This window comes from Talaromyces atroroseus, assembly GCF_001907595.1.
Source record: "Talaromyces atroroseus strain IBT 11181 chromosome Unknown scaffold_5, whole genome shotgun sequence".
Classification (NCBI taxonomy): domain Eukaryota; kingdom Fungi; phylum Ascomycota; class Eurotiomycetes; order Eurotiales; family Trichocomaceae; genus Talaromyces; species Talaromyces atroroseus.
This window is the reverse complement of record NW_017971437.1, coordinates 1,341,333-1,364,025: the sequence shown is the minus strand read 5'-3', so window position 1 is coordinate 1,364,025 and position 22,693 is coordinate 1,341,333. Positions and strand designations below refer to the sequence as shown.

Genomic DNA, 22,693 nt, shown 5'->3' with positions numbered 1-22,693 from the left:
CTTCAATCACAAACTCTGCGTTTGGTGCAACATATTCGGGTTGGATTGGACTGAGATCGTTGCCGATGACTTTGGCTGATGGATACATGCTGTTGAGGACCTTGTGAACGTACATGACTTGGGCTCTGCTTCTTTTCTTTTTTTCTCTTTTTTTTTTTTTTTTTATTATTATTTTTTTCTGGGGTTGCATTTGCGGGCATGTGACAGGACAGGGTATGCATACTCTGCGACATCTAGAGCCCAGATACCAGTCCCAGTCCCTAGGTCAAGAATTGCTTGAGGGTGGCTCAGTGGTGCGAGATGGTATCGACCGCGAAGAGCAAGAGTGAATCTAGGAGGTTAGTTCCTCTATGACGCTGCCGGTCAATAATCGCGACATACATATGGTGAACCGATAAAAGAAGAACATGTTAGCCAAATGTTACCACCGCGGTAAGTAAATAAGTAAATACTCACTAAGTCAAGGCGGTCTTTTTCATCATCGTCGTTCGGTAGACTGGATACATAAGTATCTTCTCCTTTGCATTTCGGATTTTTGGATATTCATGTAGCCTTACACATATTTTCCCTAGGATGTTCAGCACAAACAAAATCTTTGGGATTACACCATGAAAGAACATATTTACCTCTCGAAATGAATGATATCGCCGCCCATTCTCATAGATGTAATTCGTAACGGACGAGGTCAACGACGTCAAATCACTTTCCGCATCACTCCAGTAATTATTATCATCATCACTCTCTCCGGAAATAGGCTATATAAATGAAGTCAAAAATTTTTGCCAAAATGATCAGCCCGTAAGCTCACGCCTAGAGGAACGGATCGGACTGGAAATAGGAACGCACCTCAATAATGGGTACTGACTCTGCGGATGGCGCCGCTGGAGAGACTAAAGGCCGCTCCGGTGGGGAGCAGTCGGGGTTCTTTTGCGACGACATCACGTTGCTGAATGGTAAACAATCAACAAAAAAAGCGGCGGAATGAAGAGAAATGAAGAGGATCAGGCATTGCAGACCACGTTGGATGGATCCACTGCAAATCTTTCTACGCAGGGATGGATGTCGCAGCTCGGCGGCATATTGCAGGCCAATACAACTCCAAATCCTTGTAGGAATTAGTGGATGTGGGAATCCATCCAGCCTAATAGGCTAATTGAGCACTAATAATCAGTAGTAAGGGAGTACTCCGTATGCCTACTAATTTAGTAAACACGGCAAGTCGACAAATCCAGCAAAATGCGTTATACTATTAGCGTCGATAGCGTGGTTATTCCTATTAAATAAATCACACGATAGTCAGTTCTCTGTACCCCCGTATCTCTTGGCATGAAGAGAACCTCATCTGTCAGGCTGGCCCCCTTCTACTTTGACTGTTTCCATCGTATAATCTGCAAAGCACAATAACATCCATCGCCCCTGGGTCTCCCGGGCTTCATCACGTCCCTAAGTGTTTATACATAAATGATATTTGCGGCGGCCTTCATTGACTTCTTATAATGTTGACAATATTACTCATTCTTACGATCTCCGCATACATACTAGAAATCCGGTGGAGGGTCGTATTAAATCCGACAGATATATAATCACGACCATTCACCATCATATATTTACTTCATCATAGTAAATTGATACCTAGGCATATGTTTGTAGTTGCTTTGCCTTGGCATAAGTTACTGTGTTTAATACAAGCCTAACTAATTGAGAGTCAGCAAACAGTACTTTATTCTGGGATATGTATCGAGGCGGGGGTTCTTCTAGCCTACTAGGTCGAGACGTTGGATACCTACTTCACTCTTGTTATTTCGTTTATATCTTCGAATACGTTTGGGACCTGGGTGTTGTCAAATCTATCACAACGTACCTCGACACAACTCGGCAATTAGCAGGCCGGATCCAGTCCTGTAATATCTTACTATATTGAGTGTATAAGCTAGTATATAAACTATATTATTCAGTGCAAGATTAAGTGACACTTAACATTGAGCTAGACAAAGATCTGAATATTTGCAGATTCTTGGTGCCTGCATGGCAGACCGGGTCAATGACTGCCACTGCTCAATATAGACCCAGAAAGTATCACAGTTGTTGCTATAGAGGTTGAAGTGCAATAGTAGGTTGAGCGATAAAGTCCCATTGTTGGTAGGCAACAGTGTACGTTATTTACCCTGGGAAGGAAAAGCAGATCCAGGAACTTACAACCTCATGAGGGTCAACTCAATAACTAATACACTATCCGTTCGATAACTGCTGAATTATACTGCGTACCGTGTATACGTATACCTCTGGTACACGATTCTGCGATATCTACATCTTACTCACGGTACCGATGGATACTCGATGATAGAGAAGATTGGCTCCGAGTGCGTCATGAGTAGTAGTAAGTCAAAATCGATAGATCTAGGTAATAGATACATACCATGTTCTGGTCATTACTACAACTGCCTCGTCTATCCACAATTCTTCACATTCGACCCTAATATTTTATACTTTTACCTAGATGCTTAGACCGAGAGAACCATGGAAGGGTGAATTAATTCTAATGATGACGAAAAATAAATCAATACCTTGGCTAAAATAGGTAACCTAGAGTATAGTTGAGTACGTCGGTTCTTTGCTAGATATGGCTAACGACTGCCCATGGTATTTTGCTGTTTGATCTACGCTCTGTACCAGGCACGACCGAGGTACTATATATTGCCTAGAGAATTATACTTTGTACGTCGATGGATGACGCCCCAAATGTCATTGAAAATCGGACATGCGAACCCTCCTAATACATACCCGTTGGTTATCCGCAACGAGCTGAACCACGGTAGACATCGCTCTACATTTATCAACGATTAAGTGGTTAAGGAACCAAATAGGCTAATCTATCTAGTTCTCTTCTGTAATTGCAATGAGATCCCTCACAGCGTTCCCTAACTCCGAGATTACCTTGCCAGCTCGCGGAATTGTATGGCCTTTGCCTGTGTCAAACATATGTGCAGTGTCCGGGTCACACACGTTGTACAATGCAACAGCGCCATGTCGATAAGGATCTAAGTGTAAATTTGTTAGAATCAGAACCCAAACACGGAATTAAATCACTGACCGTTTGCTCCGACAATGTGCAGAGTAGGAATATCAACGAGTGTGTCACTTTCGTCTGCGAGCAGGGGCTTATTCTTTCCGTTGAGCGGAGGCCAGCCAGTAAAGAAAACGGCGCATTTTATCCTTCTAGGTCGTCCCTCGTTTTCCAGTTTGCTCAGCTCATCTAGGATGAGCGTAGCGGCCATTGCAGACCCTTCGCTGTATCCGATGATCCCTTCTATGTCGGGGTGACTTTCTAGGGTATCATAAAGATACTGCATAACAGCATTACGATTCCTCCAGCCTTTGTCGGAAGAAGTTAAGATTCTCATAACGTCTTCTGGATCCTGGCCAACGGGGAGCTCACGGATACGATTGAGCATTGAATCTTCTCCAGCACCCTCATCGTCCATCCATCTGTAATGAGGCCCTGGACCGAAATATTCGCTGAACCCTACCCACCCACAACTGGTTTAGATCGTACAAATAGAGAACAATAAACCAGGTGACCCTTTGGTCTGTATATGATTGCTTACCCGCAGGAGGAATTACTGCCACAGGGGCATTGATGAAGTGAAACGTGGCCGTGTGATCACTGTCAAGTTCTTTTCCCAAGGGCTCTAGAATCGTTGAAATGTTAGTTTGAATGATCTAAGTCATAATCATAATTACCGCTTCTCACCTAGTTGAATTCTTATGTTCTGTGCCTGTCAGTACCAAGACCCGTTTCAAGTGTAGTTATAGTCTGGACTTACATCAACATTTCCGATTGCACCGTGAAGGCATAGAAACCGCATTGTAACGTATGTAGGTGTGGTTCTTGTGTCCAAGTGGAAAGTGTGAGTGTCGATACCTAGACCGACTTGAGGGAAATACTCTCAAGATTTATTATTGGCCGATCATGCACCAGTAAGCTCTGATGGCTAGTGGTGTCGAGCAAGCAATTTCACTCTTTAATATTGTACAAAGTGCCAAGAATTTGGGTAGCATCCGTATGGAAAAAAATAATTTTGCGAACGAAGCTAATTACATGTGAATGTTTTTGCTATGTGAAGTGGATGACGAGAGATCACATAGCAGAATTGAGTTTAATATTCATAGACGAGGGATGGGCATGATCAAGGAGATCGTCGACAACGTAGAAGTCAGGACCATAGACTTGGCCTATTTGGGAAGGGGGAGCTAGGGCTTCTTGCGGCACGCTACATAAATGTTGGCCTGAGGCCCCATTATTTTGTTTCTCAAAGATGCTCTGATATCAACAACTCCCACGACGTCCTGTGCTACATGCGCTCTCTTCCGTAACTCTGAGTCGCACTGATATGCGGCTCGCCTCTCAACCACGGGATGCACTTGCGGACTATGTATCACTAATGGAATGGGCTAAACGTTGGTGTCTACCACCAGCACCAGAATGTCTTCTGGCATCTGCAATGGCGACTCCTGGATTGCTCTTGGTGGGCCATCATGCCTTGGTCGTATCACAAAAGAAGCCCTCATGTCACGGAACGCGATCCAGCAAAAGAGGTGAAACTTAGTTTGGATCTCCCGGGATTATGCGTTTGCCGACTTAACACGAGATAGCAGGACCCCTTGCATCATCTCCCCTCAGGGAATTTTGGTCAAATTAGACAGCTAGATGATAAGGTCTCCTTATTTTCATCCTATGACGCGCAATATGGACCCTCCACAACAAGGAGAGCGCGATATAAAGCGCGATGATCGTATCGTGGGGATACAGATCCCCCCTTGGAGTCGTGCGCTCTAAAATACTCGCGTTGCCCTTCTCCATGGCATTCCTTTTTCCATGCTCTTTCACTCATTCACACACCCCAAATTTTTTGAAACCATGGATGGTTTTTCGGACATTCCACAGATGCATGCAGGTTCTGCAACACTGTATCATGATGCAGCCTGCTGTCAGGAAAACCAACCGCAGAAGATTGCTATCATCGGTTATGCCTGTCGTCTGCCAGGGAATGTCTCATCGCCTACAGACTTGTGGGAGTTGTGCACACGGAAACGCAGTGGCTGGTCACCCATTCCAAAGGACCGTTTCGCGTCCGGTGCATTCCACCACCCCAACCCTTCCAAAGTGGGCACATTCAATCCAACAGGTGGTTACTTCCTACAGGATGACATAGCGCGCTTTGACGCCCCTTTCTTCAATATAACGGCCCAGGAGGCAATATCTATGGACCCACAACAGCGTCTACTACTCGAATGTTCCTACGAAGCTGTGGAGAGTGCTGGCCTACCTAAGGAATCCCTCGCAGGAAGAAACGTCGGTGTTTTTGTCGGCGGTAATTTTGCCGATTATGAGCTGCGCAATGTACGCGATGTCGAGACGATACCTATGTACCAATCGACGGGCTGTGCGCCATCACTTCAGTCCAACCGATTATCTTACTATTTTGACTTCCGGGGTCCCAGTTTCACAGTTGACACTGCGTGTTCTTCCTCTCTGGTAGCGCTTCATGCAGCCGTGCAGAGTTTACGGAATGGCGAGTCGACTGAGGCTCTCGTTGCCGGATGTAGACTAAATATCGTTCCTGACTTGTTTGTGTCCATGTCAATGTCACAGTAAGTCCACCAACTACCATACCATTCCTTGTCAGATCATATCACTCTCAGAACTAGCCGACACTGACCAAATACAAGACTGTTCAACGATGAAGGGAAAACATATGCGTTTGATAATCGAGCTACATCAGGGTTTGCGCGAGGTGAAGGCGCTGGCGTTGTCATATTGAAGCTTCTCGACGATGCTCTCAGAGATAAGGATCCCATACGAGCCGTTATTGTGCATTCTGGAGTTAGTCAGGATGGACGAACACAAGGCATCACGTTGCCAAATGGACGCGCTCAGGAAGAGCTGGTCCGTCGTGTATATCGGGAGGCGCATATAAACCCCGTGGATTGCGGCTTTGTTGAAATGCACGGCACTGGAACCAAAGTCGGCGATCCTATTGAGGCTTCGGGTGTACATGGAGCCCTAGGTGGTGGCCGGTCACCCAAGGATCCCCTCTATATTGGCTCAGTAAAATCAAACGTAGGCCATCTTGAGGGCGCTAGTGGAATCATATCCTTGATCAAGTCTGCTATGATACTTGACTATGATCTGTTACTCCCTAATGCGGAGTTCAAAAAGGCTAATGAGAAGATCCCCTTGAACGAATGGAATATGAAGGTCCGTCTAAACCCTTTTCACACAAGTCCTGGCGTGAAGTTCGATATATTGATTATAGGAGGAGAAAATGCTCACCTAAGCTAGGTTGTGACATCGACGAGACCCTGGCCACGAGGCAAAAAATATATTAGCGTGTCTAACTATGGGTTTGGAGGAACCAATGCTCATGTTGTTCTTGAGAAGGCGCCCCTGGGTTCAAGCACTCCCGTGGCTTCTATCAACGACAACGATGTGCTACATCAAGACCCTAGATATAAGCTCATCTTCATATCAGCAAATGACAAAGAGGCTTTGCAACAAAGGATCAAGGACTTTGGAATGTACTTCGAGCAACGACCGGAAGTATTTGAGAAACTGTTATTTGGCAATTTTGCCTACACCTTGGGTAGTAGACTTTCTCAGCTGCCATATCGAGTCGCACTACCAGCAAATTCCCTGGATGATTTGGGTATTCGCTTGGCCCAGTTGAAGGTCAACTCGAGTAGAGTTCTGGAAAGTCCTAGAGTAGGATATGTTTTCAGTGGACAAGGCGCACAATGGGCTCAAATGGGGCTGGCCCTCATAGACGAATATCCGGTGTTCAGGACGGCGATTCAGCAGGCCGACGACTGTCTACGAGATCTTGGTGCGTCATTCTCTTTAGTGGATGAACTCAGGAAGGACTCTTCGGTTTCCTTAATTGATTGCCCCGAGATCAGCCAGCCAGCTTGTACAGCCATCCAGATTGCTATTGTGACACTGCTTAAATCCTGGGGCATACGTCCGTCATCTGTGGTCGGCCATAGTTCCGGCGAAATAGCAGCCGCCTTCGCTGCTGGCATATACGATTCGCAAGCAGCTATGGCTCTCTCCTACCATAGAGGCCAGATGACCAGGCTCCTCAAGGAGTCGTATCCCTCTCTTCAAGGTGGTATGATAGCTGCTGGGGCTGAAGCTGATACTATTCGTCCAATGCTCAAACTGCTTGGAAACGGATATGCAACAGTGGCTTGCGTGAATAGCCCAACAAGTGTCACGGTATCTGGCGACCTCGTGGCAATTGATGAATTGGAAAGTGTTCTTCAAGCAAAACAAATTTTCAATAGACGCTTAAAGATCGACGTTGCGTATCATTCCGATCACATGAAGAGAATATCGGAGGATTATCTAGCTGCTATTACCTCGATTCATCCCAAGGCTACTGTTGATGACAACGTGATCTTCTATTCGTCTGTTTTAGCTGGACCAGTTGATCCCTCAATCTTGAATGCTGCTTACTGGGTGCGAAACCTAGTATCCCCAGTCCTCTTCCCTGATGCCCTCACAGCCATGTGTAAAGATGACACTGGTCCTCCCAGTATCCTTATCGAAATTGGTCCTCATTCCGCATTGAAAGGTCCAATAGGCGACACATTGAAATATTTGGGGCTGGCCCCTTCTAAGATTACATATGCGTCCACTATCGTGCGTAAAGCAGATGCTGTAGAATCGCTGATGAATACCGCTGCTATTACATATGTGCGAGGCGCTACCCTGGACTCATATGCCATCAATTTCCCGTGTACCGGTGCTGTGAAAAATTCTTTCTTGACAGACCTACCTCGATACCCGTGGCAGCACAACACGAGATATTGGCATGAATCCCGCATTGCACAAAAACACCAGGAGCGGGATAACGCACGGAATGACGTCCTTGGGGTCATGGCAAATTATTCAAATGACAGGGAACCGACTTGGAGGAATATTGTACGTCTAGACGAGATTCCTTGGCTGAGAGATCACAAGATGCAAGGCATGGTTGTGTATCCGCTCGCGGGATATGTAAGTACTATCTTTATCTATCGTGACTGCCTCAAATTGCTAACAAGACAAGCTCGCAATGGCCATTGAGGCAGCTGGTCGCCGTGCTCGAGAAAGGAATACTACATTTTCTACATTCGAGTTACGTGAAGTCCTTGTTGAGTCGGCATTGGTCCTGAACGACGATGTGGATGTAGAAACGACCATTTCATTGCGCCCCTATGATGAAGGTACCAGAAGTGTTTCCGATGTTTGGGATGAATTCAGAATACATTCCTGGAGCTCGCAGCGAGGCTGGATTCAGCACTGCCGCGGTCTCGTCGGGGTCCGCACGTCGTCCAAGGCCGGTTCGCTCGGAGTTCTCGAATCGATTGACGAGAATAAACGGAGTTTGGGCAATCGAAGGAATCAGATTGTGACGAGGTCCATAAATCGGGTTTCGGAGAAATATCTATACCAAGCTCTGACCAATCTAGGGGCCGATTATGGGCCTACATTTCAAGGTCTGGAGAACTGCTCTGCGGACTCTTACCATAGCTATGCCGATCTTCATGTCCGAGATACAACGACCCTGATGCCCAGAACATTCGAACCGTCGCTGATTGTACATCCCGCCTTTCTAGATGGTCTTTTACATCTTGTCTGGCCCATTCTTGGCCACGGTATAATGCGCTTGGACACGCTCTATATGCCTACCCTTATCAAGCATGCAACGATAAACCGCGACATTTCTCTATCTGTTGGTCAGCATGTCAGAGCTTTTGGAACTGGGAGTCCCAATTTGCCATCACCTCAGCCTACGAGCTTTGACCTTTTTGCACTTGCGGATGACACCTCGTCAGACCCTTTGATAATGCTGGATGGTCTGGTCATGACCCCTATCCGAGATTTGGGTTTAGAGAGTGGTGCAGACGTCCGTAAACTATGTTATGAGCTCAAATGGCAGCCGTTTATAAAGCCGGGACAACTCACCAACGGACATGGTTATTCTGAGAGCCTACCGAGTGGGAATTCAGGTAGTCTTACAAACGGCCCGTCCACCACTGGCGACAACCACGACAATGAACTTGCGAATGGCCCAAACCACGAATTGAGCAATGGAATGAATGGTCATGGCAATGTTAACGGAACCGCCTCGGCGCATGACAGCAAAGGAGATATTTTTATTACTCAATTCGCCCACCATGTTGACGAAAACCCTACTGCATCTCAAATTGTCAACGACTTCGATGAAGGGCAGTCTAGATGCTTACTGATAACTGAACTCGAAAAATCGCAGTTTGCTCACCGCGATGTCATAATCATTCAGTCATCCAAGACATCACTTCGAGACGCAACTGCTCAACAATTTGAAGCAGTCCAAGCTATCTTGCTGAATGCTGCAAGGGTACTCTGGGTGTATCAAGATTATTGCCCAGATGCTCAGATGAGTGTCGGATTAGCTAGAAGTGTTCGATCGGAGACTATGGCCAAGATATCAACTCTGGGTATTGACACTGAAGATCCCATTGCTGCCTCAAAGATTGTTTGCAAGGTCGTCGGGGCTGTTTGGCCTACAGATGGATCTCAACACTGCACAGAATCTGAATTCAAATCAGCTGGATCGCAGCTTTTTGTGATTCGAGCCTTAGAGGATGAGGCTTCGAATGCCTTCGTTCATAATGAGATCAGCGATATGGCGCTGTCCAGTCAGCTCTTCCATCAACCTGGCAGACGGTTGAAGCTCAAAATTGCAAATGCCGGCTCGCTCGACACCCTCTATTTCGATGATGACAGTGTCAACGACCTTGACGATGATTCTGTAGAAATAGAGATCAAGGCAACAGGAATCAATTTTAAAGACGTTGTGGTAGCAATGGGCCAGCTCAGCCAGCCATACATTGGAGTTGAGTGCAGCGGCGTTATCACATCGGTCGGTAAAAACGTCACGGATGTATTTCTTGGTCAGCGAGTTATGGCGACACCAGAAGGGGCCTATTCAACGTATACTAGATGCCCTAGCACTAGTGTTGCTCCTATACCGGATTCTTTGACAGACGAAGAGGCCGCTACAATTCCTATTATATTCTGCACCGCATATTACGCACTGTTTGATTTAGGCAATCTCGCCCCTGGTGAGCGTTTGCTAATTCACGCTGGTGCAGGGGGCGTTGGTCAAGCGGCTATCCAACTAGCACAAATGGTGGATGCTGACATATTTGTGACCGTGGGGAGTCGAGAAAAGAAGCAATTCCTCATGCAGCAATACAATATTTCAGAGGATCGTATTCTATACAGCCGTGATGCATCATTTGGTCCAGCACTCCGAAGAGCCACCAACAATGAAGGCGTTGATGTGGTACTGAACTCTCTCGCTGGAGACCTTTTGCGAGAGAGCTGGGAATGCGTCGCTCCGTTTGGCAGATTTATTGAGATCGGAAAGGCAGACATTACGAAGAATACTCGCCTGGAGATGCTCAAATTCGAACACAACGTCACCTTTGCTTCTGTTGATTTGACTAAAGTAGCCAAGTTCCGTCCAAAGCTGATGAAGCGACTGCTCAATGATGTTTCCCGTCTTGTGAATGAGAGCTTAGTTAAGCCAGTATTTCCTATTACCAGATATTCCTTGTCCGAAATCGAGGCTGGATTTAGAGCTTTGCAGACCGGAAAGAATATTGGCAAGTCTGTTGTTATTCCTAATGTGAATGACAAGGTCAAGGTGCGTGCAATTAATCCCATGCAACCCTCATTATTCACAGCTAACGCACCTCCACAGGCAGTGTCACTGAAAACTAATGAGAGCCTGTTGAAACCCGATGCGACATATCTTATCATTGGTGGCACAGGTGGTCTAGGTAGAAGTATGGCTGCATGGATGTCGAGCAAAGGAGCAAGGTGGATTGTCCTAGTGTCACGGTCTGGCTCTGTCGCCAATGACTTGAAAGTCCTCGTTGACGACCTGGCTCTTCGCGGAACACAAATAGTTGTCAAATCGTGTGATGTTAGTTGCAAGATTGATGTGGAGCGTCTTGTAAACGAGGAGATTAGAGATCTCCCTCCGATCTGCGGTGTGGTGCATGGAGCTATGATTCTGCGGGTAAGCTTTTTTCTTCTTATCTTTGTTAAAAACGACGTAAAAGTCAAGCAAGGTCCTTACTTACGGTGATCAGGATATGCTATTTGAAAACATGACATTTGATGATTTCCAATCAGTATCAAAGTGCAAAGTCGAAGGTGCTTGGAATCTGCACCACAGTTTGGCACGATCTCCATTGGATTTCTTCATTGCCCTATCATCCGTGGCCGGTGTGGTGGGCAATCGAGGTCAAGCAGCATATTCCGCGGCCAACGTGTTTCTGGATGGCTTCATGGAGTACCGTCGTTGCCAGGGGCTTCCTGGCACGTCCATCGATCTTGCTGCAGTCACTGATGTTGGATACTTGGCTAATAGTGATCCATCACGGCGACAAGAGGTGGTAAAGAATATTGGAGGTGCCACAATCAACGAATCCGAGGTCCTTTCGTTGCTCGCTTTAGCTATTTCTGGCAGTTACACTACCTCCGGCCAGAGTCAGATTATTACAGGGCTAGAAGCAACGGATGGATTGGATAGTTTCTGGCTTCATGACTCCAAATTCACTGTCATTCGCGAGTCTGTCCAGTCGCTTGTGGGCCATTCCTTGAAAGACGCGAAAGAACTACCTCTACGCATTGCTGTTAAAGGGGCGACGTCCAAGGAAGAGGCAGTTCAGATTTGCTACTCAGCTCTCGCAACCAAGCTTGCCACGGTGCTCGGAATAGCCGCTGAGGACATGGATACCTCGACCAGAGTCTCCTCACTGGGGCTGGATTCCCTGGTGGCAATTGAAATTCGCAACTGGATTGCGCGTGAGGCCGATGCAAATATCCAAGTGTTGGAGCTGCTGTCCAGCGAGTCATTAGTCAAATTGGCGGAATTGATTTTGAGCAAGTCCAAGCTTGCTGGACCCAAGTGATCTATTTTTGCAGTGCTTAAGAATCCTTTTCTTCCGTTGTTTCTTCCTTTCGTAGTTTGAGATTCTTTTGTTTTGTAGACCAACAGACAGTGCTAAAATGGTTATTTCAATACAAAGCGCAGTGAATGTTTATGCATACCTCGTAGTGATGCTCGCTCAGTACAGAAGAAGGGAAAGCGCGTTTATTACCTATTCCGGCAAGGCAGTTGAGAACGCGGCCTCTCCGTAGCCCTAACTAACTGGTAACAATAATTCTGTCCGATATGAGGAAAATAAACAGGACCAAACTTCGCCCTTATTCGATCTATCTTCGAAGCTCCGCTTTACGCGCAATGTATGTAACAAGCGTCACGACCGCAACCGAGGGGTCAATTCGAGCCTGTCCTCCGTACGAATTCCCAAACAGCAAGCTAATTGCAGAGTCCTAATAGTCCAGGTGACAAAAATATTAATTCTGTTAGAGCTGTTTTTCTAAATGTTACTCTAATTCCATGGCAGTTCAACCACAACCAGAGCGGACCTGGCTACCCGGCCTCCTCTAGAAGTTGGCTTGCCAGGAATGCAATTTAAAAGTCAATCATTGCACCTAGATACCGCAAGGCAGCTAAAAAAGGATGTATTTTTTCTAGAAACTACAACAAACACAAGCCAGTAACATAAATATTTTCCAGGAACCTATCCTTGGATACGGCTGGGAGATGGCGGAGATAAGCAACATAATGCCGGCTTGTCGATTTCCGACGTCTCGCCTCCAATCTCCGTGTTGGTTTACAGGCGATGGAGATGCTTTAGAATAGCTCCTTGAAGAGACATTCTCCTCTGTCGGAGATCAGGCCAAAAGTATTTAAACGTCGGTTCTCCTCGACCAAACAATTCCAGCCTACAACACTCAAAGCATCAGAATTTACAGAAAGCACAAAAAGACAATCGAGTAATGGCAAGGGTTGTATTCATTACAGGTGCCAACACGGGCATTGGCCTGGAAGCCGTGCGCGCTCTCTATCGCTCAAAAGAGTCCTACCAAATTCTGCTGGGCTCTCGATCTTTGACCAATGCCAACAGCGCCATCGACACAGTCAAATCCGAGTTCCCATCCTCGAATAGCACCATTACCCCAGTTCAGATCGATATCGAAAACGACAACTCAATCAAGACTGCATATAGCACGATAGAATCCCAGCTCGGGAAACTAGATGTCCTAATTAATAACGCTGGTGCCCAATTCGAGCAGCAATTTTCCGCCGGCAAGCTTTCCGAACGTGAGCTCTGGAACAAATCCTGGGATGTCAATGTGACGGGCACACAGATCGTGACTACTACCTTCATTCCGCTTCTTCTCAAAAGCAGTGACCCTCGTCTGCTCTTCATCACTTCGGGCACGGCTACGCTCTCGGGGTCAAGCAATTTGGCGACGGCGGTTAATCGCAGTCCGACTGCTAAAGGATGGCCGAAACCGGGCTTTGGGGGGGTCCCTGCCTATCGCAGTGCTAAGACGGGGCTCAATATGCTGATGCGTGAATGGCACCGAATTCTCAAGGAGGACAGAGTTAAGACTTGGGCTATTTCACCGGGGTATCTAGCTACTGGCCTCGGAGGGAATCCCGAGATGTCTCGAAAGGCCGGTGCTGGAGATCCTGCGGTTGCTGGGCCGTTCATTCGCAGTGTGGTTGAGGGGGAAAGAGACGCAGATATAGGCCTGGTCCTAACTCGGGGTGGAATTCAGGATTGGTGATGACGATGTTTTCTACACAATCGTCGCGGGCTTCTTTTTTATGGACTGGAATTGTAGAGTATCTCATCCTTTAGCACCTTGTCTCTGTTAGCATATTTGAAAATGATATACCTATTTATTTTTGATGTTGTGTGGCTGGATAAAGATATGTGATTAGGGTTGCCCAGTCGTGCAGCTTGGATCAGGATAGCCATGTTAATATCATTGGGCGAATAACCCACCTCTTTTGCCAGCGAATCATTATCCCTGCCAGTGAGCGATCATTGCCTGAAATGTGCTCCTCAGGCAGCAACTTGGCAAGTGGCAGGCTCAAAAGATAACTTCACTATCCACCTATTCTGTCTTTAGGAGTTTTTGCCAGCAAGTCATTGACTGACTGCCATAATTTTCGCTTGTCTCGCTAGCCGTGTCACTGTTAGCACAACATGGCCATTTTACCGTCTGTCGAGCGTGGCTATCTGCCATATGCGCTTTTCGTGGTATGTGACTATGACACCTCAAAATCTCACTGCACACTACAAGGGGCGCGCTGACACGACATATATAATAGACAAGCTTGATGGCTCTGACACATTCCGTCGTTACATACCTTCGCCCTATCCCCTCGCAGATACAGTTTGCTGGCCCGTCCGCTCCACCACCAAACACACTGACGGCGCACATTTACGGCGTCAAAAACGTCTATTCAGGCCTCATTCGGCTCTACGCAGCCTATAGCATTCGCAATCGCGATCTCTACACTTTGGCTCTCGCCACGTACCTAGGAGTCTTTGGTTTGTACGGCGCCGAGCTGTGGATCTGGCGCACAGTGCGGATGCGGGAGACTCTATCCTCGTTCATTATCTCGGGCACGATGATATGCTGGATGTTGCTGGAGAAGAGCTGGTACGTGGTGTAGTTGGTCAGTATGTATGGTGTGGTACGGTCATCCCGAGCTCTGTAGCCGATGCTTGGTGTGCAGCCCGATGATATATGTCCTGTCCTTGCCTTCGGCAAAATGTGCGATCGCTTTGACTAGGGCATGTTGATCATGTCGGTGTGTTATCATAAATAGCAACAATCACATCAGTTTATCAGTATCAGGATCGACGCGCTGAAAATCTCAATTTTGTTCTGCTATTTGCGCAACTCGGGGGCAATAAATGGAGCTAGTATGGTCTAGACCCATCTGTTTTATGGCTTTTGTCCCAACACAAACAGATAATTCAAGGTCTGGAAAGAATTTTGATAACAGAAACCTGTGGATATTCGACATGTGACGAGGAAATTGTTCTGGAGGCGCTGATAACGAGATCGCTAGCCAGCAGCCAGCTGGTCTCCGTGGGTCAGGCGGAGCCAGAGGGGGTAAAAAAAAAAGGATTATAATGTAAGATTTAACATACATGATTCAAGTGCTGCATGCAGTCGGATAAAATGGGGGGCGGGCTTTCTTAACGCATCATACTCACAATGAGCACCTTTATAGGCCAAATCGGCCTCGACTAACCTACTCGATTAGGCATCGCTTTCCCGATTCAGCACGCGTGATATTCCGATCTATAAGCTTATATACTACAAGGCTCTCATGGAATCTCATTCCCGAACTCATGCCCACGGAATGATGCCCGATCAACCCATCCATCATGAAAATGTAAAAATCCCGGATCCACTGTTTCAATCCTGTCCAGCTGACGATAAGCTCGCCGGGTCTCGACTCTGATGCTGAATAAAGGAAAATCCTGCACGGGCAAGTAGGGTAGCATTGCACTGGTTGTCGTTCTGTGATAGGAAATTTCTTTTGTGCGAAATGTTCCCGACAAGAAGTTGCCTAATTGACCGCTAGATTCAAGAGACAGTCCAGGCTCAGAAGAATGTATTGTTTAGAGCTTTCTTCATGAAATATGGACCCAGGTCCACTGCCCCTCCACTGTTTAGTGTGAAAATTGTAGTATGCTCGGCTGATTGCCACAGGCCCGCCACCTCTGACAGAATATAAAATATTTTGTTGGAGCCCATTGTGCAGAGTGAAGTTTTCAATAGACCACAGACATTCATTTCTCTTGTCTTTTTCGTTGACGTTTTGAGGAGAGACAACTTCTCGTGGTCGCAGTCATGGGGCTTACGAAGCAAACCAGTGTCTCTGTCGTCGAGGTACAGCCTGATCATGTTAATGACACTCCGGCCTCTTACAGGCCAGGTCAGGCTATCCGGCCGGGGTTCGCGAGGTCCGAGTCAACCCTTGTTGCCCAGGAAATTGACGAAAAGGCAGTGAAGAGCAGTCTTGATGCCCTTCCTCACCCAGAGCTTTCCCAAGAAAGCACGTCGGAAACAGATAACGACCAGGCGCAACCAGAGACTGGAAAGCTCTCATCATGGAGAGGCGCTTTGATATTACTCATAACCGGCGGAGCTATGTTTATGGATAATGTATTCATGACTAGCACAAACATTTCCCTATCAGCGATACAGAAAGAGTTCGACGTAGAGTCATCGGATCTGCAGTGGATGATCTCGGCATATACCCTTTCTTTTGGTGGATTTTTGTTGCTTTCTGGTGTCTTGTCTGACAGGTATGGGCAGCTGTTTCTTTACTCAAATTTTTGAAACTGTCGCAGTTGCTGATTCAATCTTCTAGATATGGTAGAAAGCCCATGCTCATTGGCGGCTTGGTGTGGCTCTCGATCTGGACCCTAGTGATAGGCTTCGGTTCCTCTTTTATTGAGATAGCTGTTTTTAGAGGATTGCAAGGTATCGGCGCATCGCTGACCATCCCCTCTGCTGTGGGTATACTTAGCTCCTACTTCACTGGTCAGGACAGAACACGCGCACTAGGATTATATGCTGCCTCTGGCGCCGTGGGGTTTACGGCTGGTCTCGTTCTCGGCGGACTTCTCTCTTCCTCTCTTGGATGGCGATACATATTCCGCTTGTCGGTTATTGTCAGTGGTTTACTCGCCATCCTTGCGATACTAGTCCTCCCTCCAAACCGCAAGGCAGATAACTCCAAGTCCAAGCTGGACTATTTCGGTGCTTCACTTTCTACCAGCGGACTTATCCTCCTCTCATTTGTGCTGTCTGGTGGAGGAGTTTATGGCTGGGGGAAAGCGTTCATCATTGTCCTCTTGATATCGGCCGTTGGCCTACTGTTCGCTTTTGTATATTGGGAGAACAAAATCAGTAACCCTATCATGCCATTATCCCTATGGAAGATCCGCAATTTTCCAAGTATCTGGATTGTTGGCTTCAGTGCGTGCTTCCCCTTGGAACGAAAAATTAAAATGAGTTTACATAAACTGACTTTCGACTTTTCCATGGTCTTACAGCGGTTAATGGTAGCTACACAGCAACTCTATACTATACCGTTCTCATGGCTCAGCAAGTCGACAATCTTTCTGCGTTAGATACGGCTATCAGGTTCATACCTTCTGGGGTATTAGGCTTTGTGATAACGCTGCTCACAACAAGGGCCATTGAATTCATCGATGGGAAATATATCTTGATTTCAGGATTGGTTCTCTCGGTCCTGGCTCCCATTCCGAGTTGTCTATTGGCCGGGCAGACCTCGCAGTTGTAAGTGATTTGTCTTGTGAATTAATGCCATCTTCTGTTTGGCGTAAATCGAATGCACTTACTAACATACGCTAGTTGGGTCAACGTTTTGCCTACCTCATTCATTAGCGTTACGGGAATATCAATCGGTTATATCACAGCCAGTACACTGATGCTGATCAGTGCGCCTATGAATGTGAAAAGCCTGTGTGGTGGCATGGTACGCTCTTCCACAGCATTCGTCCTTTTCTTTTCCATCTCACCTACCACGATTCCAAAAATGCGAAAATGGGAGAAAAATAGGTCACAAGTGACAAAGCAAAACTAAATAACTAACTATCCGCAGATCAATACCGCGTACCAAATCGGCGGTGGCGTTACTCTGGCCATATGTTCTGCCGTCGTGCAGGAAGTCGATATTGACAAGGGCCACGATCTTGCTCAGCAATATACCACAGGTCTCTGGTGTACAGCAGGCGTATCCGGTGTTGGGCTTTTGGTTGCGGTGTTCTTCCTAAAGAATGACCACTCTGCTTCTGCTTCAGCGCGTGAAGGGAAACCATCTAACACAAGAGCCGAGGTTTTGGAGCATATGGCTTAAGACTCGTATTTAAAAACGACCTTTTAACGGCGATACGGAACGGTTGGACGAATGGGTCACGTACTTTTTTTTTTTCGCTCCTGATGGGCAGTTTCAGTTTCGGGCTTAATGAATAATAGACGACGGTGCAAGGAAATTCTATACATGGGATAGAGGGGGCTTTGACGACGTTTGGAATAGCGGTCAGGTTTTTAATGATACCAACTTAGACTTAATAGGACTAATACGTAATACATCACTTACATATCTACTTAATCGGGGAAGATGCTTATTGCAGGCGTTCGTTAGTATTGGTCTTGGATTGTCCCATGTCTTATGTATCCTACTCCAGGCTTGTCTAGGAAGTGCACATGCAGGCAGCATACCATCGCAATAATCCTCCCAACGGGTTTGAATATATGTCTAATTCAACTATATTACATGAAATCAATCAAAGTGAATCAAGATATCAGAGCCTGAGGCATTTTGTTACTAGATGCGGCATAGCGCTGTGGACATGGTATGAAGAATGAAGAAATGAACGCGCGGTCAACAGCCGAGTTTCTCGCCACATTCAATGCGACTGTTGAACAACCATGGTGATCTTGAAATTGGCCGGCTAAAATTGGTTCATCATTCTTTTAATAATCGTACAAAATTGGCTTTGCTCTTAATTAAGCCAGCTATATGTTGCTACATTATTTCACGCACGCCGCGGAAGTCACTGTCGCGAGCACAAGAGACGCCATTGGACTTCTCTACTCTGCGGTCGATCAACTACTTGAAGGAGATGTTTTCAGCCTACGAAAGGCCGTGCGAATGCTCCTCAAACTCGTGCTCGCGTTATTTCTACTTGTGGCTCCATCCATCGCAGACATACAGTATTTGACGAGCAGCAACGTCACTCGCAGCTATTGGATACACCCACCCGATGATTTTCAGCAGGGACACAAGTACCCCGTTGTCATAGCTTTTCATGGAGGGAGTAGGCTGGGATCAGACGCTGATGGGTTCGCCATGGAGCTAGATGCGCGACTGTCGTTGCCTCTGGTGCGGACATCTTACTCCAAAAATGTTGGTACACTATCGTAATGTGGACAGTCAAGAGCGATGTCACAGACTAACAGAAACAGAGGTATTTTGTTTATCCCAATGGTGTTGGTGGTGCATGGGCTGGCCCAACTTACGCCGAGGTTTCAGTGGAAGAAGATCTTCAATTTGTTTCCGATATGATTGCAGACATCAAATCACGGTACAGCAATATTGATGATAATCGTATCTATGCCGCAGGTATGTCTAATGGGGGTGGTTTTGTTGGGACGCTTGCCTGCAGCGAAGTAGGTGCACAGTTTGCGGGATTCGCGTCTGTTGCTAGCTCCTTTTATACGGATGTCGAGAGTGTAGACTGTTCCCCAGCACGATTGCCCCTTCCTATGTTGGAAATTCATGGAGGGAGTGACAAGGTAGTCCCCTATGCCGGGGGCATGGGACATGGAGGGCCTCTACCGCCTATTCCGGAATGGTATAGATGAGTTATATATGCATGAGTGCCGTTTGAATAATAACTGATAGATACGTACAGGCTTGGCTTCTGGGCAGAAAGGAACAGTTGCACGTCTAATATAACAACTCATAGAGATGGCGGAAACGTACACCACACATCATGGACATGTGGTGGACAGAATGGAACACTGCACCATTGGAAAGTTGATGCTAATGGTTGGTCATATGAACCTTTTAAGCAATAAATAGAGATCTTGCTGACTGCTTCTTGGTCTAGGACATGACTGGCCGTCTAAATCTCGTAATCTTAATATGATAGTTGCCGGCATGGGACCTCAACCAATCGAGGCAAATGAGCTTGTCATTGAGTTCTTTGATCGGTTTTCGCTTGATAGATCGGTCTAAGTGGATGAAATCGCTATGTGCAAGTGAATGCCACGTCTATTACAGATGCAGCAACATAAGCTCAGTGTAGTTACGATTGGGCGATCAAAACCAGCATGCCCAACCCTAGAAACTTCATGCTGTATCAGGATGCTTGCAAATTACTCAAATATCCTGTCAAGCCTATGATCCACTTGAGCGGATTTGATTTTACAGCTGAATTAAGCCTTTCGTGCTTTTATTTCTATTGATGGTCGTATACAAGAACGCCTATATACACTCACTGGTTATATTAAATATATACAAGAGAACGAATGTATGTTCAAAACGGTGACCTCGACCTCACGAGTTAGACACAGACACCAGACAAATAGTTAGAAATCATGCTTGATAAAATGCAGATAGTTTACGCAAAGACTATATTTGGGCCTCAGCTGACAGAGCCTGACTGGCCCTTCTGCCCTCTCGCAACACACGGTCTGCCGCCAATGTCTGCGCGAACTTGCTCTTCTCTCTTATTACTGGACCTTTCCAGTAAAAGACATATATTGGAATGGTCACTAGAAATGACAAAACCCCAAGAATGGTACTGGCCCACTGCAGATGAAACTTGCCCCCAATATTTGAATACATCGGCGTTGCGTACATGGCTGATATGCCGGCTAAAAAGTCGCGGGCGAAGCCATTACCACCGGTAGCGGATGCAGAGTATTCTCCATAGGCTGCGACCATGTAGTCGATTGTGGCCATGTAAATGGCATAATTTGCGATCGCAATGAGACAGGCAAAAATGAGAGGGGCAATCCATGGGGTATAGGCTGGGCCCATGGACGTCCAAGCAAATCCAAAGAGACCGATTGTCTCGAGGGGGGCGAGGAAAAGAAGAAGTAGAAGACGGCGCTCTGCGAGACGAGAGGCATCGCCATGCTTGTGACGAACGTGACGCTGGCGAGCAAGATCGGGAAGGAAAATGAAATAGGCAAGTAAATAACCAACGACAATGGCAATAAATGTCAGACCACAGGCAACAGTGTCGAAATTCCACTGTTCAAAGACCAAGGTGAATGATTCAGTAAACGTGAAAATAAGTGCGTCGGAGAAGCCTGATAGCAGGGAAAGAAAGAGAACGATTGGTTCACAGACAAACATCTCGAATGGACGTCGCCAAATATGAAAAATCTCCTTGACGTTTAGACGGCCTTCTTTCAGCTCGTTGGGACCGTAGATGTTGGTGTCTTCCCCGGATTTCCGCCGCCGTTTAGCTTCGCGGTCAATTAGGATGGTCGAGCGTGTCTCGGTAACGAGGAAGAAGTGCATGATTTGCGTGACACCGCCGAAGATGAGCTGAATCCAGAAATTCCAGTGCCAGTTGAGATATTGCCCGATGAGACCACCAAACACAGGGCCAATTGTGGTTCCCCCGACTGACGATAGCACGACATATGCCACAGCAAAGCCCTGGTCATTTGGTTCCCACATATCGGCAGTCATACCTAATGTGACTGAACCGCCAGCAGAAGACAGCCCGCCGAGTGCTCGGCATACAATAATAGTGCCCAGATTTGGCGCCAATGCACAAGGTATTTGCCAAATGTTAACTAGGAACAGACTGAGCTGCATGATGGGCCATCGGCCGAATTCCTCGCTCCAGGGCGCCCACAGTTCACATCCGAACGCTGGACGATTTGTTAGCTTTGATGAAGATGTTAGTTTCATATTAGAAGATAAAGAACTCACCATATGCTACAAGGAAGCTCATCTGGCCGCATCGGGCAGCCTGAGCACTGACTCCGAAGTGGTCGGCCAGCAGTGGCACAACATTCGGATAGACACTGGTGTTGAAATTCATGGACATTTGCACGGCAAAGATGACCGTTAAGATGGTCCATTTTCTCCAAGTCGGGAAACTGAATCCGAGCTTGTCATAGCATTCCTCCTCAGTTAATTCTCGTTTGCCATCGGGGCGTTCTTCCGTCTCTTTGTCGCTTCCATGACTTTGCAGGTGTTCGTGGAAACTGTCACTAGGTGGTGAACTTGAGCGTGGACATTCTTTCTTCGCTAAGGATTCGTTTTGGGTCTCTTTTTCTCTTTGTACGTCGTCTATGCTGATAGGCTCCGTGAATAAGGTTTCAGCCGCCATGGTTGCAGCAACTTGTGATAATCGTTGAAACAATTAGAAATCGACCGAGAGGGTATATGAAAGATAGTTTATGGAATGTCATTAATCAATGGATATCTTGTCTAGCACATGGAACATAAGCTCTCCATGCGAAACTGGCATCTCACTATTATATGGAATGCATATTCGACATCGACGAAAATGGACGTCGACGTCATATAGAGAGCTGTCACCCCGGATTTCAGCCGAATTTCCCGTTGCCCTTGCAAATGCAAAAGTACAGCCGGGTGGCTGATCCAACCAGCATCGACCGCGCGAGTCAGTCGACCGCATAGAGCTGAGCTGATGAAGGGGCTCATGATGTCGCCCCATGGTCTCCCATCTACTCTCGGCGCTTGTCGGCCTGCCGGATATAGAAACCCCGGCGCCTGTGGATCGTTGTGTCCAATCATGTCGCGGTCCCGCAACACTAATGACCCCATATTTTATTGCAGCGCGGCAGTTCGGCCAACGGGCCCGGGGTAATTGCCGCCGCATCGCCGATATGAGATCCACCGCATCAAGAGTCTACGTCATGATATTTTGCCACGCTGCATATCATACAAATCAAAAATGGGTACAAAAACAAAAAAAAAAAAAAAATTTTGAACATTACTTACAATCATTTCCACATCCGTTCCGAACGTTGATGGTGGGTACTTGGGCAAATGAATCGACAGGTACTTTTGGGGCGCCGGTGGACCCAAATATTAATTATTACCTTAACAGGAATAAAAGCCCTTATCTTTCCAAGTCACATTACAAATCTCATCCTATCACATTGGGATATATG

General features: G+C 46.7%; 8 protein-coding genes across 8 annotated transcripts, besides 1 other annotated feature; 5 read left to right on the top strand and 3 right to left on the bottom strand.

Annotated features, from left to right (window-relative positions):
* Window positions 1-939, bottom strand: UA08_04931A (hypothetical protein; the record flags this gene model as incomplete). The annotated part of the gene is made up of 5 exons (XM_020267254.1): window positions 1-136; window positions 457-496; window positions 558-568; window positions 627-755; window positions 847-939. Coding segments are annotated over 5 exons (409 nt in total), but the record flags the coding sequence as incomplete, so codon positions are not given.
* A 906-nt stretch (window positions 940-1,845) lies between these two features.
* Window positions 1,846-1,933: a repeat region (Identified by RepeatMasker using a combination of RepBase library and repeat library created with RepeatScout).
* A 724-nt stretch (window positions 1,934-2,657) lies between these two features.
* On the bottom strand, window positions 2,658-3,866 carry UA08_04930 (hypothetical protein; the record flags this gene model as incomplete). Its single annotated transcript, XM_020267253.1, has 7 exons — window positions 2,658-2,687; window positions 2,782-2,802; window positions 2,935-3,038; window positions 3,092-3,523; window positions 3,606-3,689; window positions 3,752-3,770; window positions 3,825-3,866. 7 exons carry the CDS (start codon window positions 3,864-3,866, stop codon window positions 2,658-2,660), a joined length of 732 nt encoding a protein of 243 aa, XP_020120065.1.
* A 1,052-nt stretch (window positions 3,867-4,918) lies between these two features.
* On the top strand, window positions 4,919-12,015 carry UA08_04929 (hypothetical protein; the record flags this gene model as incomplete). The annotated part of the gene is made up of 6 exons (XM_020267252.1): window positions 4,919-5,652; window positions 5,731-6,259; window positions 6,344-8,059; window positions 8,112-10,739; window positions 10,797-11,117; window positions 11,161-12,015. The coding sequence occupies 6 exons, from the start codon at window positions 4,919-4,921 to the stop codon at window positions 12,013-12,015; spliced, it is 6,783 nt and encodes a 2,260-aa protein (XP_020120339.1).
* A 934-nt stretch (window positions 12,016-12,949) lies between these two features.
* On the top strand, window positions 12,950-13,747 carry UA08_04928 (hypothetical protein; the record flags this gene model as incomplete). The annotated part of the gene is made up of 1 exon (XM_020267251.1): window positions 12,950-13,747. One exon carries the CDS (start codon window positions 12,950-12,952, stop codon window positions 13,745-13,747), a length of 798 nt encoding a protein of 265 aa, XP_020120064.1.
* Window positions 13,748-14,172: 425 nt separating this feature from the next.
* On the top strand, window positions 14,173-14,645 carry UA08_04927 (hypothetical protein; the record flags this gene model as incomplete). Its single annotated transcript, XM_020267250.1, has 2 exons — window positions 14,173-14,226; window positions 14,298-14,645. 2 exons carry the CDS (start codon window positions 14,173-14,175, stop codon window positions 14,643-14,645), a joined length of 402 nt encoding a protein of 133 aa, XP_020120063.1.
* Window positions 14,646-15,838: 1,193 nt separating this feature from the next.
* UA08_04926 (hypothetical protein) lies at window positions 15,839-17,876 on the top strand (the record flags this gene model as incomplete). The annotated part of the gene is made up of 5 exons (XM_020267249.1): window positions 15,839-16,296; window positions 16,362-16,972; window positions 17,050-17,296; window positions 17,372-17,495; window positions 17,622-17,876. The coding sequence occupies 5 exons, from the start codon at window positions 15,839-15,841 to the stop codon at window positions 17,874-17,876; spliced, it is 1,695 nt and encodes a 564-aa protein (XP_020120305.1).
* A 516-nt stretch (window positions 17,877-18,392) lies between these two features.
* UA08_04925 (hypothetical protein) lies at window positions 18,393-19,387 on the top strand (the record flags this gene model as incomplete). Its single annotated transcript, XM_020267247.1, has 3 exons — window positions 18,393-18,454; window positions 18,539-18,929; window positions 18,983-19,387. 3 exons carry the CDS (start codon window positions 18,393-18,395, stop codon window positions 19,385-19,387), a joined length of 858 nt encoding a protein of 285 aa, XP_020120313.1.
* A 772-nt stretch (window positions 19,388-20,159) lies between these two features.
* Window positions 20,160-21,882, bottom strand: UA08_04924 (hypothetical protein; the record flags this gene model as incomplete). Its single annotated transcript, XM_020267246.1, has 2 exons — window positions 20,160-21,418; window positions 21,480-21,882. 2 exons carry the CDS (start codon window positions 21,880-21,882, stop codon window positions 20,160-20,162), a joined length of 1,662 nt encoding a protein of 553 aa, XP_020119866.1.
* Between the last annotated feature and the right edge of the window lie 811 nt (window positions 21,883-22,693).